The sequence below is a fragment of the Nyctibius grandis genome, chromosome 33 (genome assembly GCF_013368605.1).
Source record: "Nyctibius grandis isolate bNycGra1 chromosome 33, bNycGra1.pri, whole genome shotgun sequence".
NCBI classification, from domain to species: domain Eukaryota; kingdom Metazoa; phylum Chordata; class Aves; order Nyctibiiformes; family Nyctibiidae; genus Nyctibius; species Nyctibius grandis.
This window is the reverse complement of record NC_090690.1, coordinates 1,427,784-1,444,891: the sequence shown is the minus strand read 5'-3', so window position 1 is coordinate 1,444,891 and position 17,108 is coordinate 1,427,784. Positions and strand designations below refer to the sequence as shown.

General features: G+C 46.2%; 1 protein-coding gene across 1 annotated transcript; it reads right to left on the bottom strand.

Annotated features, from left to right (window-relative positions):
• Positions 1-2,782: 2,782 nt before the first annotated feature.
• ATP6V1B2 (ATPase H+ transporting V1 subunit B2) lies at positions 2,783-12,435 on the bottom strand. Its single transcript, XM_068421337.1, has 14 exons — positions 12,320-12,435; positions 9,656-9,711; positions 8,815-8,913; positions 8,072-8,165; positions 7,901-7,978; positions 7,238-7,377; positions 7,003-7,104; positions 6,524-6,621; positions 6,151-6,274; positions 5,561-5,711; positions 5,097-5,179; positions 4,899-5,003; positions 4,559-4,688; positions 2,783-4,435 (listed from the first exon to the last, which is right to left on the bottom strand). Exons 1-14 carry the CDS (start codon positions 12,426-12,428, stop codon positions 4,293-4,295), a joined length of 1,512 nt encoding a protein of 503 aa, XP_068277438.1. The 5' UTR covers positions 12,429-12,435; the 3' UTR covers positions 2,783-4,292.
• Between the last annotated feature and the right edge of the window lie 4,673 nt (positions 12,436-17,108).

The window sequence follows — 17,108 nt, the reverse complement described above, 5'->3', positions numbered from 1 at the left end:
GGCACAGCTCCAGCGTTAGGATGCCGAGAGGTTGGAAGGAAAGCTCAGCCTCGCTGGTGCGCACCCAGCACGAGGAGAGAGCGAAGGCAGGAGCAGAAAGCCCTGATAATACCGGGGTAAAGCCGTTCCCTCGTGATACCCCATGCTCCCTCTGTGGCAGGTTGAACATGCACGGGGCGGCACTGGTGTGTGTTGTGGCTCCAAGTTCAGAAAGCATCGGAGCACAAGGGGCACAGGCTCAGGTGATGGGGGGACCAGGAGGAGCAGCACCAGCTCGTGCGTCTACCCCCCCAGTCCGCGGGGTTCCCTGCTTCGTCTGTGCTTTGGATCAGCTCTGCTCCAGCTGCCCGAGCACCAACTGCCCTCAAACAGAAGGAGTTTGAATTAGTTATTGAACTAATCAGCAGATGCAAATAAGCTACAAGATGGAGAAAAGCTGATTTGCATCTTCTTTTAACACCCCGGTGCCACCGCACCAGCTTCTGGCTATGGTGGGGGGGGGCAGAGTCAGACCCAAAATCCCAGCAGAGACAAGGCCAGGGTTGCCTTTGAAAGAGCAATTAAATCGAGCCACCTCGTGCTCACAGGGCGATAGAGGGTCGGAGGCAAAGCTGCTTTTGATGTGCAAATAACCTGCGGCAGCTCTCCCCACCAGCCTGCTCCCCTGCCTTACATCTGCCGGCCCCAACCGCAGCCCCAAGGGGCAGGGAGGGGGACGCGTGCCCAGGGTTTGCTCTGCCCTCCTCAATGAGCCGACAGCTGGCGTGTGCTTCATGGAGCGACATGCCTGACGTCAGTTGGCGAAGGGGGCTGAGACCCCCAGGCAGTGCTCATTAGTCGTTACCAGAAGAAAAATAAATAGAAAAAAGAAAGCAGAGTGTAAATGCGCTAAGGCAGCAGCTGGGAGATCAGCGCGTCCCGTTTAGCAGGGTACCTGCTGTCCCCACGTTGTGAAATATGGGGCTGTTTGTTTAGCATCCAGCTAAGCGCCGTGCCAGGAACTGCCCGATGACAGCTCACAGCACAGCCCGGCCCGACGCCACGCAGAGGGGCACCCCTTCCTCCTGCTTTCCCACCCCATTTTCCCAGCAAAGGGCCACGTTCTCGGCTCACTGCTAAAATAGCTGTGCTGCAAGCCCCAGCCTGCTCCCGGGGCCTCCGGCTGCTGGCAGCTAGAGCTATTTTTGTCATCCCTCCCTTCCAGGGCCCTGGGCCAGGCTCAGGCTGGGAGCTGCCACTCTGCAGGACAGGCTCCTGACAGCGATGCTCTGCCCACGTTGGCACATGTGTTTCCTCCAGCAGCCGGGGAGTGTGAGACAGCAGGAAGACAGAGATTTCTGCCCTGCTTTGAGTCTCCAAAGCTGGAGCAGAGCAGGCTCAGGCGTGCCCGGTGATCCCAGCAGGAGTCACGGCCAGCGAGGAGCAGCGTGGCACAGACAGCGCAGCAGCTCACGGGCACAAGCCCAGGGAGCGGAGGGACAGGTCAGAGCTGGCTGTTGCCACCCAACCTCTGCCAGACACACATGCCTGATTAAACCAGCAGTTCTAGGGGTTTCAACAGCAAGTAAGCCTGAATTAACTCCCCCAGGAAAGAGCTGCAGAGCTTCAGCAGGCTGGTTTTGTGCCTGCAAGCTCAACCTTCTCCCTTTACCTTACAAAGCCAAGCAAATCAGCCCCAGCCCACCGTTCCCACAAACATCGTTCAAAAATTCAGTGCATTTACAGTCAGTGGCATCCCAGCAAGCTAAGGAGCATCACTGTGTGCGCTGCTGCTTCCAGCAGGTCTGGTAATCTCTGAAGCAGTTCTTGCACTGCTGTCTAAATATTTCAGTTTTAAAGAATTCTATTTCCAGGTGATACAGGATCTGAAAAGCCCTGTCCTGGGCTGCAGTAACACGGCTGAGTCAGGAGCTGACACGCAGCAGCTCGCTCCATCCCCTCTCGGGCACGCAGTGCCGCTGCGTGGCTGCCACGCTCCATCCCCGCGACACAGGCTGAGCACGCAGCTCCCCTGTGCTGCAGACAACAGCTATTTTATCCCCAGCACAAAGCCACCCTCACTTTTTATATTCAACCCCAACCTTTGTCTGGCCGGGCTCAGCCACGCTATCATTGACGCTTGCCTGGGTGTCGGAGCTGCTCACCAGCCTGCCCTGAGCCACTAAAAACATCTCAGTCTTTCCCCTGCAAGTTAGTGGAGCTTAATTGCCATGAATATTTTTGTGATTGCAAAATCCTTTTGCTTTGCTCTGTGACACTTGCACATTTCAGGAGCCATGTGATCCATATGCAGATGCTTGCAGGTATCTCGTGAGAGGGAGCTGCCTCGCTCCCCAGCACTCACCCACCCTCAGGAATGCTTGTTCAACCTTTGTCCCTAAAACCCGTCACCTGCTGAAGGATTTCAGGAATTTACCGGACTTTGGAATTGCTCCTCTTAGTCACATTCCCAAAACCTGCGTTACTGAGCCCCGACTGCACCACCCACCCACTCCATCGGCACAAAGTGGTTGGTCCTCAAGGTGAAGGACAAATCCTGATCAACAAAAGTGACCAGGATTTGATTTTATGGTAAATAAAATCAAATTATCAAATTATCTAGTAATAACATGGGGGTGGCTCAAGTGGCCCTCACTGCCCACCTAGAAAAGGAAGGGAAAAGTCTTTTCAGCACATTATGAAGTACTTTCATTCATGTAAACAGGATCCCCAGTGGCAAAGGACATTTTAGCCACTGCTGAAAGTCCTGAAGTCTTTAACCACAGAATCACAAAAGCTTCCATTTTGTTCAACATCTTCCATATTTAATTTATTTAGATATTCTCTACATTAAAGTATTCTCATGCCAACACTTCCAACCTCCCATCTCTACCTCAAGAAAAATAGACTTGACACAGCTTTAGGGTGGAATGCACTGGAATAAAGTTGCTATTGCGTCCAAGTTACAGAGAACACTGAACAAACCATAGAAAGAACTGCACACAGGAGACGTCAGGGAGTGCTGGAATTCATACACTATCGTTCGAGTCATGTTAGCACCTTCCTAGACAAGCACTGAAGGCGTTTAGAGAGGTGCAACATGCTTTGGTTAGCTAGACCAGAGCTTAGACTACATTAAGCCTGGAAAAAAAGCAAGCAAGCCTGCCAGCACTGGGCTCTGAGCCTCATCTAAACCCATCTGGAAAAAACAACACCGAATTGACTAGCCAAGTTTGCAGTGTTTGGGAATGCTGAGCTCTCCTGGCTAGCCAAATCTGTGCCTGGAGTGCAAACCACAACAGTTTCAAACAGGACTCAGGACCCAGTGCTGCCTAGAGCATGCTTTATGACAGAATTCAAAATATCCATTCACACAAAGTTGCTTTCTCCTGTTGCATCGTTTAGTACAAGACATACTTTAAAAGCTGACCTCCCACCAGTACGACTGTGTCAGGTATCAGAGTTTTTTCACTTCTCATATAATCCCCTTCAGTAGCAGCACAAAGCCTCGAGTTACCTACATTTTTGCCCACTGGAACACTACTGATCTCAGAACGCTTCAGCTGCTGGTTTGTGTCTCTGGCATTTCCAGAATTCAAAGGAAAAAAAAAAAGTAGGAAACTTACTCTGAAAATATCAATTTAAACCCTTTAATTCAGTAATTAAGCCTTATCTCATGCTACCATCAGGTAGCAACCCCCTGGCCTGTGACCTCTGAAAAGCCCCTTTGCTAGTGGAAAAGCACCTAGTGTGCCCACAGTGTCCTCAGTTCATGCACACCTTTAAGAATCTTAAGCCATAGCTGAAAGCCAGTGATCTGCAGTTTTCAGAAAGGTATGTTGCCATGTACCACGCTTCCCACACATCAGCCTGGTCTTCAGGCACAACAGCAGGACAGCAGAGTGCCATCTGTTCTACCAGCAGCACGGCTACTGCGTGTGATCAGACTGAGCAGATGCTTTGGACAAAAAAAATACATTTGCTCTTTCACGTTTTCTAAACCATGAAAGTAAAGATTTGCAACCTCTGGCAATCCTGACATTCCCTTGAAATGCCTACAAAATGTCCCATTCAAAAAACAAGCCTTGTGATAGCTATTGCACATTGGTAAGAGCTGGCCTACATGTTTTCCTGAAGATCCAGGCTTTGGAAGAAGGGATATTTTAAAAACTGGTATCAATGTACATTGGAACACTGGCACAAATGTCACCTGTTCTTGGTTTTAATTGTAAGGGCGACAAGTAAACACCAACACATGAATAAAGAAAACAAACAGCATTTCACAGAGCAAGGAGTTAGAGATGAAGCTGTGCCTAGTGTTTTGCAGTCGAGTCTCGAGGATAGAATTCAGCCAGTGTTGCCTGAGGAATCCTCTTCAACATCTCCTTGGGGAAGATTCGCAAAAGCTGCCATCCAATGTCCAAGGTCTCGTAAACAGTGCGATTCTCATAAGGACCTGTGGAAAACAACCCCAGACTGAAATACAGGGCAGGAAAAGTGTCTCACCACCAGGGAGATCCAAGAACAAGACCTCCTAGGTGTTAACACACGCTGTGATGCTCTTGAAACAGACACTCACCCTGAGCAATGAAGTTCTTCTCAAACTTCTGCAGAAACTCCAGATAAAGAAGATCGTCTGAGGTAAGAGCTTCCTCACCAACTACAGCCTTCATAGCCTGGACATCCTTGCCGATAGCATAGCAGGCGTACTAGAAGGGAGAGAAACAGAAGTGCTTTTACCTCGATCATCCATGTAATGATTTCTGTTCAAACCCAAAGGGTCTCACTAAACACTCAAAGCTTTACATCCCCCTCCGAAGTGCTCTGGATTGCAACTGTTTGGCATGCCCTTTACAGGCTGTTTAGGGAAACGTATATTCGAAACATGCCTCTGCTTCTCTGAAGAAGTTTTTACATACCAGTTGGTTGGATACATCTGCGTGATCCTTCCTGGTCATACCCTCTCCAATAGCTGACTTCATCAGTCGAGACAAGGAGGGCAAGACATTAATAGGTGGGTAAATCTGGAGGGAAAAAAGACATCCAGGAATTTCAACATTAATACTTCAAAAAGTGCAGAGTAACCTTCAATCTGTTCTAACCACTGTGGTACACACCTGCCTGTTATGCAGCTGCCTATCCACATAGATTTGTCCCTCAGTGATGTATCCAGTCAAGTCAGGGATAGGATGAGTAATATCTGTGGAAAAAAAAATGGTTTGACAGTTTTCAGACCTTTTATATCCATTGTAGCACTGATGCAGCAGCTTTTTACAGTTAAATGACTTCTAAAGTAAAATACTATCAGTTAGTACCCCCATATATCACTAAGTGCTCTTGTGCAAGGATTAGAGCTGTAAGCACTCCTGACAGAGGGCTGGAGAACAGTCCTAAAGTCTGAAATGGGCAAAGCATTTCTATTAGAAATATAGACAGAGAAGGCAGCCAAGAACTGCAATATCCAAATGGAAACCAAAAGGCCAAAGGACCTTTTGTCTTGCTGTGTGTCCAAAGTAAGGCAGCTTGCTCTAAAGGAGACCTTTAAAGTGCTAGTTATTAAAAACATTTGACAATAACTCACCATCATTGGGCATGGTCAGAATAGGAATCTGAGTAATGGAGCCATTTCTGCCTTCCACACGCCCAGCACGCTCATATATAGTAGACAAGTCAGTGTACATGTAACCCGGGAAACCACGACGGCCAGGCACTTCCTCTCTAGCTGCTGAAACCTGAGGCAATCCAGAAAAATGTTTCCAAGAAGTCAGATCACTCACACAGACTTGCTATCTCCCCTGCTTAAGCTACACTAGTGACTTGAAGTACTTCTTCCTGCAGGTGATACCAAAATACAACCACACAAACCCCTCTTAAGAGAAGTATGTCACCACAACCACGTATGATGAGACAAGATGCCAAGGCAAATCAGAAACTATAACATCAAACTGCTGAATGCCACTAGTCAGATAAGTTCAGCTATCACACAAGCAATAGCTGTTTGACTGCTGAACACAACCCTGGACAATCAATGAGTAACTAAAAGCCTCGCTGGCTATTTAAGGACATTGGAATGAATACTAATTGTAACAGGTTGAGCAGAAGTTTCCATTCTCACTTTATACTACAAACCCTTTCTGCCAACACGCAGCACGTGAGTTAACAAACGCATACCTCTCGCAGAGCTTCAGCATAGGAGCTCATATCTGTCAGAATGACCAACACGTGCTTCTCACACTGATATGCCAAGAACTCTGCTGTTGTTAGAGCTAGACGAGGCGTGATAATGCGTTCGATGCTGAAACGGAACAGTACGGCTTTATTTATGACAAGTGCTTTAATGCTGCAAGGTAACAGTCCAAAGCTACAAATACTTAAATCCTGTGAAAATCCGCTACTGCACCAACTGGAGTACCAGCACTTCATATTCAACTCTGCTGCAACATGCCAACATAAGTGACAGCTGGCAGGACACCAGTGAGGCTTCAGCTTCCAGTTTACTTGTTCCTCTCAGCCTTTTCCCAACCATCACAGTGTAACTACTTACGTTGGATCATTGGCCAAATTCAGGAACAGACACACATTGTCCATGGACCCGTTTTCTTCAAAGTCTGTTTTGAAGAACCGAGCAGTTTCCATGTTCACCTAAATCACAATATTAAGGCATCAGTGCCAGACCAGATTTTCACGTACTACACTTTGCATCCTGTGAAGGTCTAAGCACCTCATAACTAATCCATAAGCAAAGCTCTCTGTATCATGAAGACTCCCCTACGTTCCAAATGGAATGAGTTACTTCTAGGCTAGAAATTAAGTTTCAGATACTTTATCCTGATCAGACATGCTTTGTTACAGTACTTGTGGCCATTTGGGACTTTCAGCCATTCAGCCAGCCAATTTAGCACTGTTTAGTTATATATATATATAAGACCTACTTAGAACACTTTCAAAAACAATGTTCAGCCACTCTCAGCATTGCCTTATTTATTACCTAAGCATCATTTTTCTCCAATAATACTGACTTACACCCATAGCAGCAAACACGATGGCAAAGTTTTCTTCACTGTAGTCCATCACATCTTTGGATTTCTTCACCAAGCCAGCTTGGCGACAGATCTGAGCTGCAATCTAGCGAAAAGAATGTTTCAGTCCGTCTGTATATTTGATGCTATTATACAGACCAGAATTTAACTTAGCTTACTTTTTAAGCCCAGTGAAATGCAAGCCACTAACTGTTTAGAGAGTAGCTTTGAGTCCTCACCTCATTGTGGGGCAAGCCAGCAGCTGAGAATATGGGGATTTTCTGTCCCCTGGCAATGCTGTTCATACCATCTATAGCAGAGATGCCAGTCTGAATCATTTCTTCTGGATAGATACGACACTGGGGATTGATTGGCTGACCTGTTATTTTTTTTTAAGAGAACACAAGTTATTCCACGTATATGTTTGAAGCTTGATCAAGTAAAGCACTGACCTTGAGCACTGATCTAAGGCTCATGTCAAAAGGTGCAAACCCCACTGTTAGACCTACAAGTCTTTAGACACGCCTGGTCCAACCTGAGCCTTTTGTAGATCCCAAGACTCCGGCATTCTGTGGCGATGTAAATGGTAAAGAGTGCTTTCAAGCAAAGGCTGTCAGGTTATTAGCTTTTTATCTTTGGAGGCTGTATAATTAAGATTGTCTATAAATACTTCAAAGAACAGGTTCCAAACATTACTGAAACCAGTTATTTTCTGCTACCTCATCGTCCTGCGCTTGTGTAAATTTGATTTGAGTTTAATGCCACACACATACTTAAAAATAAGATTAAACTCCCCCTAACAGTTAGATCCTATATTCAAAACCAAAACTATGGTAACATTCAGAAATCAGAAACACCAGATTTGTCTTTAACTCCATACCAGAAATGGACTAAGAACATACCCATTATGTCAAGGAAATCTTCAGCCAAAACAATGGGGCCTCTGTCTATCGGTTTTCCTGATCCATTAAATACTCTGCCTACAAGAAAAAGCAATAAAATTAAGTTACTGTGAAAATAAGTTAGTGTGTGGTAAGTTTGATCATTCTTCAAAGCAAGATGCAAGTACTTACCAAGCATATCCTCAGAGACAGGGGTTCGAAGAATATCCCCAGTAAACTCACAAGATGTTTTCTTAGCATCAATACCTGAAGTTCCTTCAAATACCTGTAAATAATACCAGAAGAAAAAAAAAACACAGGAGAAAGGAGTAACTATGGTTACTTTACAAAATAACATACCAGAATGCTGCTTCCCAGCTTGAGAACTTGATCAGCCACCGGGCAGAAAAGCAAGGGGCTCCTCTGCAAGCAAAGGATTTCAAGAACAGCTCACTAGTACAAAACATCACATAAAAACCTCCTTTAAACAGAATTCATGAAGTGTATCAGCAGCAACTAACAAACCCGGCGCCATTCCTTTGAGCTCAAGTATTTCCCTTTGCCAACAGGGTAAAGTTCTTCAGATAAGAAGAATTAATATTAACAAGAAACAGCTGCTTCGAAGAAATACCTGAACCCACATAGCACAGGAGCTGATCTTGAACCTAATACTGTAGAATTACAGTAGGATTCCTTTAATCTAGCAGCAAAGAAATCTAGGGGGGGATGCAAATAAAAAAATGGCACTGTACTCCAGTTTTCAGTCTTCTAAAATTATTCATGCCACTTGCACTTGGAATAAGTCAGTGATTTTTTTTAAAATTTACAGTACCAAAAGAACATATCACAAGACATCTCTGACATGGCTCAGATAGAAGCTGATCAATTAAATACTCTTCTGTTGCAACAGGAGACACTCCTGTCCCTAATCGTACCTGAACCACAGCTTTGGAGCCGCTTACTTCCAGCACCTGCCCACTTCTTCTTGTGCCATCAGGAAGAGTTAAGTGGACAATCTCTGCGTACCTAGGAAACTGAAGATGGTGGAAAAGATTAAAATCCAGAAGAAGAGTCACAAAACTAATGTTACCAGTTTCAAGTAAGCTTAAGCTTAGCAACTACTAATTTTTTTTAAAAATAATTTCATCATCAGAACAAAACTCATTCTAATACAATTAAAATTTATCAGGCTAAAGCCATTTTTACAAGGACTATACAACATTTGCTCAAGAGTTGCAGGCTGCAGAAAGACCTCACAGAACCTCTTCTAAAAACCTGAGTAGTCCTGACATACTAACGGAAAGCCACGATGCCTGACAGTAAGAAAAAGCTGGCTTTTGCCTGTGCATAGCACCAGTTGTTTGCCTTCAACAGTAACTTACCAGTAATGTGAAACCAAGCCAAAACTGTTTATAGTTCCCTCTTAGAGAGCACTCATGCTTTGGTAACAAAAAGGTCAAGAACAAAGTGAATATGTAGATTTCCACATTCATGTTTAGACAACATTTGGGGGATTTTGGTTAAACTGAAACAATGTTTCCTCTCTTTCCCCCACCAGTCTCAGCTACTCCCCCTTTCTTCCAGGACACAGACAACTCTCCTCAGCCTCACCACAATTCGTGTATTCTCATTTATCTCAGCAGACAGAAACATATCTTGCATTAAAATTCCTCAGTGGACCCAGGAATTTCACAACACACTGGATTTAACCTCTCGCAGCTTTTCTTGTAAACTCTCCCTCAGAAAGCTTCATTCATTAATAATCTGAATCTTTACCTTCACTTGATCCAAGATAACCAGGGGACCATTCACACCCGACACGGTTTTATAAGCTGAAAAAAAGCAAGCCACAAGTCAGGTACTTCCTCAGAACAGCAGAAACATCCTACATAAAGTCTTCCAAGTTTCACTCCTATCACCAGTCTCAGGTTTACAGATTTTGGGCTCACCTCTGTACCGCTTCTATGTTTAGTATGAACCCTACAAGAAGGATTAGGTACTGAATTGTGTGGTGGGTACTTTTCGCTGCTTCTTGCAAAGCACCTGAGGTAACATTAAGATACCTGATATTGCCATTTTTTTGCCTGTCACAGAAATTAACTCCAAGTCTATATCCAGGGACAGTGCAAATGCCACCAGAAACACCAATACAATACAGAGTGGACATTTTAAGCTAAGAAAAATACACAGCTGCAAGATCTTTAAAAAGCAGAGATAATTACGTCTGTGATTTATGATAAAGAAGGTGCCACTACAATTTATGTCCAACAAATGGTGAGAAGTTCTTGATATTAATACTCAACTTCTAGGCTTTTTTTTTTTTTTAAACCACAGAAATGTCCTGGTCCATGACACTGAAACAGCCCATGTGCAAGCCCATACCTAGCAAAGCAAGCAGATCTCCCTCTCAAAAGCTGATCAGCAGAGCTTCTACAGTAAGTTCTGGTTTTTGGCACACTGCTAAGAGGAAACCTCACAACACCTTTCCTGTCTCCCACGAAAAGGTCAATGCACTGTACTGTAGAAGGCTGAATTTCAGTTTAGCTAAACTCCTCCTACTCTTGGGTTATCCTGGCTTAACTTAAGGATTGACACCTGATAGAAGGCCACAGCTAGCCGGCTCATCTCTTAAACATCAGCAGCTCAAGTATTAGCACTACATACAGCTTCTGAGGTACCAGAATTCAAAACTCTTATCAGCTCAGTAGGAAAGCTGTGAAAACAGAGTAGATAGTCCTCTCGTGTTGCTCTAAAGAGACATCAGTATCCCAGTTAAAGCCCAGCATCACTTGATCCACAGCTAAAAGTCACATTGAGTCAAAGCTGTATCAGGGTCACAAGGAGCAGTGACCAAGAGGGTGACTGTTAATCACTTATCCCTGGGAGGGAAAAATGAGCAAGTGGAGCCATTCGCAGAGCAGGAAAGACACCGGTACGCATCCCTGGTCACGCTACACGGCAGAGGAAACAGGCACACATGGTACTACGAAACATCACAAATTCCACCAGCACCAGGCCACAGGAACTCGTCTGGCTTCGCCACTTCAGCCTGCCCAGGCCTGGCACACTTACCACAGGTTGTGTAGACTGTCAACAACGCGGTATTTACACTTAAACAAGCAGTTTGAACTGTTGCAATATTATCTCTTAAATGGCAATAACCAAAATTGCGTTAGGTAAGGTTTGAGGGTTACTGGGTGTATAAGATGGTCTAAAGCTGGAACTCCTGTTCCTCAGTTTTACTCTTGTCAAAATCTTGCTAAAGACCCTGAGACAAGACACATGTCCCTGACTCGACCTTAATCAAAAGCACGGGACGGGCTGCTCCTTTCACCCAAGCAAGGAGAATTACACAGACATTGCGGTACGAAGAGGACTCTGCTCAGACTGCAAGTGTTTGCAGCGCACTGTCTGCAAGAAATGGAAAACATTATCTTGAGCAAAGCATTTCATCTCATGACTGACTCATGAGCATTTCTTCCTCAATCAACTGGAAAGGGCTTACACTGCTTGCTTTGTCCACAATATTTCCTTAGCATCAATTCCCCTTGAAACCAGCGTGCCACTGACTCAAAATTCCTGTTTCCATTGAGATCAACCAGTTTTATAACAAATCAAAAGCAACTGAAATGTTCTTCATATCCAGTTTCCAAGCGATGTCAGTTTGGGCAAAAGCCAAAATCTACATGGAAAAACATGAATCGATGTCACCTTGGCTCCCGCCTTGACAGAAGCCTCCACCCCAGAGTAAAGCAGAGCAGCAGATTTGGGTAGGGACGGGAATCGTCATGATCGATTTGGCTTTCAAACCAGACCGACTTTTCAAAGAAACCATCACAGAGAAGCTCCTTGGTTACCACCTTGTATGCACTCATGCTATTTAGGTGTACAGGTAAAGTCACTTGTGTAATTACTACCTAGGTAAAATAAAAAAAGGCCAGAAAAAAATGCACCTTCAAACAACTCTGACTTCCCCCTCCTACACTGCAATAAAGGGGTTTTCACAAGGCTATTGTATTTCCCCTTTTTCATCAGATTTCTCAACTTCATTTTAAAGGAACACAATCCACACCACGCCCGACAATTTACAGTAATTTGCAGTTCCTGCTAAAAGCGTAAGTTTTTCCACGAAGGACACTGGAATGGCCGGTGTTACCCGGCAGGGAACAGGCTCGTGGCTCCAGCGGGAGCCGTGACAAGCCCCACCGCAGCACCCGGTGCAATGCAAAGCCCTGCTCGAGCCCGACAGCGCCCTGCAGCCCTCCGGCAACCCCCGCGCACCCGCGGCCCAGCCCGAAGGAGCAGCCGGGCTCGGGGGCAGCCCGGCCTGCGTGCGGCCCAGCGGGCGGGCGCTCGCCCCCGAGCCGGGCCCAGCCTCTGCAGCGCCTCCGAGGCGCCCCGGGGAGCCCGCCCGCCGCCCGCCCCGGGCCCCGCACTCACTGAGGCGCGGCTGGGACAGGTAGTCGCGGGTGAGGGCCGCCGCCTGCTCCCGCGGCCCGCCGGGCCCGGCGCCGTTCACCAGCCCGCGCACGGCCCGCACCGCCGCCATCTTCTCCGCCACCCGGCCCCGCGCGCCGCCGCGCATGCGCTGATATAGCGCCGCCGCGCAGGGCCCCGCCCGCCGGGAGCGGCCCCTACGGGGCGGGGGGAGGAGCTGTCCGGGGTGCTGAGGGGGGCGGGAGCTGGCCGGGGTGCTGGGGGGGCGGAAAAGGGAAAGGGGAAAGGGGAAAGGGGAAAGGGGAAAGGGGAAAGGGAAAGGGAAAGGGAAAGGGAAGGGGAAGGGGAAGGGGAAGGGGAAGGGGAAGGGGAAAGGAAGAGGAAAGGGAAAAGGAAAAGGAAAGGGGAAGGGGAAGGGGAAGGGGAAGGGGAAGGGGAAAGGAAGAGGAAAGGGAAAAGGAAAAGGAAAAGGGGAAAAGGAAAAGGGAAAAGGAAAAGGAAAAGGAAAGGGAAAAGGAAAAGGAAAAGGAAAAGGAAAAGGAAAAGGAAAAGGGGAAAAGGGGAAAAGGGGAAAAGGGGAAAAGGGGAAAAGGAAAAGGAAAAGGAAAAGGAAAAGGAAAAGGAAAAGGAAAAGGAAAAGGAAAAAAGTAAAAGAAAAGGACAGAAAGAGAAAGAGAGAGATATAAAGAGAAAGGGAAAGAGAAAGAGGGAAAAATAGAAAAATAGAAAAAGAAAAAGAGAAAAAGTGAAAAGGAAGAAGGGGGGAGGAAAAGGAAAAAAGGAAGGAAAGAAGGAAGCAAGTAAGCAAACAAGCAAGCTAGCTAATTAGTTAATGAATGGATAGAAAGGTTAAATGGCTGAGAAGACAAGAAAAGGTGTAATTCTGCTGTAAAAGAAAAGCTCTGGCAATGACACACAGCTGTCAATGGGAACACCCCACTTGCACTGACGCCACGTACTCAACAAACATCAAGGGCTGACTGGTACAATTGTTCAAAGGTCAGAATGAGAGCTGACTTACCCTCTAAACCTTTAATTTAATAAAAAAAAAAATATAGCAGGTTATTTGTAAACACCTTTTTCCAGGAAACCATTAGTCTGTCAGCCTTCTGTTTCGTTATGGGTTATGTATCTCTTCATACATGTTAAATTTTAAAGGTTTGTTCTCCTCCCTGCTTAGCAGTGAGATAGAATTATTTGGTGTTATAAACCAATATTCTATCTCCTTCTATGTTAAAACTTGAAATATTTTGGGGGAATATGTCTTCAAAGAGATATTGGCAATTCTGTGCTTGTTTGGAGGAGCAACAAAGTACCAAGGATTGGTGAGACTGATGGAAAAAAACTAAACAATCGCACAAGAAACTGTTTGGCTAAGGAGGGAGTAAGCACAATAAATAATCCCCAGACAAAGGGACAACATCATCGAATGGATTAAAAACAAAACTGGAAGGCTCTGGCCAGGTTTCAGCTCTCCTCCTAATGCAGCGTGACCTTGAGCACATTACCGAGCTGTCCCATTTGTTAATAGCCAAAAGGACTTAACAAAACACCGACCAGCAGGACTCGCTGAATGGCACCTCGAGGGTCACGTGGCACCTCTGTGCCAACTGCTTCCACCTGCACTCAACGCCTGATGAAAAGGTGGCCCAGGGATGCAAACTCCAATTGCTCAAAACAGACTGTTTTGTGTTGTAAACGGTTTTATTCAGTTTTTACAGGTCTCACAGGATGAGAAAAATCTCCCCTGTGGACTAACAATAAAATAGCATTTGACAGGATGACGCAAATTCGCCCACTGGAGAGCAGAAGGCAACAGGCAGCGGCCAACACCAGGGCAGCGGATCCTGCGCTGGGCAACAGAAACCTTCTGGGAAAGGAAATACCAGCAGGGAGTGAGTTGAAAGAGAAGTACGGTTTTACGGGGTCCTGCTGCAATCTCTGCTTACACTGCCATGCTCACCCGACCCCAGGCTGGCAGTGTCGATAAGCCAATTGTCTCACGCTGCTTTTAAAACGCTGCATTGTGCTGGTACATGGGCGCCCGCGCCGCACAGCAGATGGGTTTCACCGCACCTTCGAGGTGCGTCAGCAGCAGAGAGCAGCCTCGCCGAGCCAACCTCGCTGTCAACCGAATTCACTGGAATTCCAACCAGCCCGCGGAGCCGGCGTGAGGTCTGCTATCAGCGATTTTTTCAGGCCCCCCGTCAAGACAGCCCATAAATTCTCTTATACTTTTCATTACATCAGAAATGTTCACTATACTTTACTACCTCAGTCTGGCCAGGAAGCAAATTGTAGTCATTCTTTTTCCATAGGGTTATTGAAAGAAAAATTCACGGCAAACAATCATAATGGTTAAAAAAAAATATATCTTGGAGAGAAGTGCCTGGAAAAATGTGACAGACACATGGAAACGCTTCCAAAGCACATCTGAGTAATCTTTCCCATCATCTCTGCAAAACAAGTGGCACAACACTGCAATCTCCTTCAGCTGCCTAGGGGTGCCAAATGAGATGGTGTCCTGACCTTGGGGCCTACAAAAGAAGAAAATAATAATAATAATAATAATAATAACAACTGTCTCCACGTGCCACTCCTCACCTGAAGGAGAATCTGAATTATTTTCTCTCCTGAGCCCAAAGTGCAGCTGAGCAATTCTGAGCTCCCTCAGTAGATGGTAGTGCTGCACTGCTCATCCTCTGCCTACTCTGCAGATATTTAGCAAGACATTTCCAGGCCCAGCCATTCAACTCTCAGCTCATGAAACATATTTAAAGGCTTCAACTTCAGCTCTAATGCACACCCAGGGAATTCCTTGGTAGGATGTTCTCATCTCATGTTATTGGCAATAGTTTTTGGCCATGCAGAAGCCAGATAAATGGCCTCAATGGCAGATTTACACACCAACAGAGAAAAGGTGGATATATTTAGGATTTGTTTTCTCTCTCTGTGGTAAATCTCTGTACCCTGAATGAATGATAGTATCAGTTTTGGTTTAAAAAAGAAATCACGGAGCAAAGTGTCAAAAGTTTAAGCAAACAGAAATGGTGGAAGAAAAGTGATCACATTTTCAACGGCGTTTGCTCCCTGAGTTTTGGAGTTAACCATCAGCCCCTGGGATGCTGCAGGTCTCATCAGTGAAATCTGCTTGGTTTCACCCCGGGACATGTAACATGGAGTCACAGTTGGAAGGAGGGCGGCTGTGCCAAGGACAAGCAGCATTAGGCAGCAAGAGAACGGCCATCAGCCACTGGAGAGCAGTCCAAGACCTAGACTATCACGTATTTTTAAAATGCATTTCCCAGGGCTGTCTAGCGACGCCAGTCGTGCCTCCCAGTGATGAACCCATTCGCTGCCACTCATAACTACCCGCCGGCGGGGCAGAGCAGGCTTCCCCAAGGAGGAGAGGACTGTGCAGTACGGTGTGCTCATACCCAGGCAAGAGTTAAGGTGCTCAGACAGAGATAAGCCTTGATGAAAGCCTGGAGAGCGGGTGCAGATAAACACTCCTGCCTCTCTCCTCCCCGTCCCCCTCAGCCCACCCCACCATCCTGCTCTGACGCAGAGGGAGCTGCAGGGCTGAATGAAACTTGTTTGAGGTTCCAATTAAATCTCCATGGAAGAGGGACACTCATATCCTCTCCTGATAAAAGGCAATCATAAACCCTGCAGGAGCAGCGGCTGCAGACCACACCACCTCCCGCAGCAGCACCCAGCTCCTCGCACCAAGATGGGCTCCAGGGTAAGAGCTCGTTCTCCTCTGCTCCACTCAACAGGTTTGCACTGAGAAGGGGACAGGGTTTGTGGCTTGAGATGTAAAGGCTACGTTAGTCTGCATGTCTTTATTGTCTATGCTTCCTTACTCATTCTCTCTATTTTTAATATAGATATATATATATATATATTCTCTTGAATTAATTCTATCACTTGGTCTTTGCTACTGCTTGGAGGCACAGTGAGCAACCATCTCCGTTTCCCAACAAAATGACTTGTGTGGCGCTCATACTCGATGACAGAGGGTTTGGACGGTTTCCTTTTTGTATTAAAAATTGACAAATATCATTGGCCGGGATTTCAGGAAACCGCAGGAGTATTGGAAAGAGCGACAGTCCAGACTCAGCTCCATCCATTTTGCCACTTAGCCTCTGAAGTGCCTACGAGCTACAAGAACGTAAATGGCTAATTGTTTGGTTGGTTTATTGCAAATTTCTGATTGATATTTTCAGTGCAACCGAGCAAGCAATCTTCTCTCAGTCCCTCTGATCTTAATCACGTATGTTAGGCTTTTAAGTCCTGTATCTTGCCATGACATTTCAATTAGGTCAAAGGAAAAGACATGTAAGGTAAATGAATTTCCTTTGAGACAGAATTTAATCTCCAAAGAACAAACACGGAATAAAAGACGTAGACGTTACCACAGATAAGCTACCGGCTTGATCTGTGCTTTGAGTCTTTCAAAGAAGACTTAAATGATGCCTTGAAGCAGGTACAAGATGTCTCAGGAGAGTGGAAATGGGTTAGAGCGCACTCCTTCTGCAACTTTAAATGCAAGCTTGGTAAAAGCACGGTCTTTGATAGCAAAGTTGGTGGTCCCACCTCCTCGGGAAGAGCACCCAGCTCTTGGAGGACACAGACACTAAGTGACCGCAGGAGGTGCCTTCTCAAGGGAGAAGCTATGAGCCGCGGGAGGTTGTAACCCGGAGCGTTTTCTTTAAAGGTTACAGGAGACCTTCAGCCCTGAAGACAAGGAGCCAGGAGGACCCACGCTGTGAGCTCCAGGCTCTTGGCC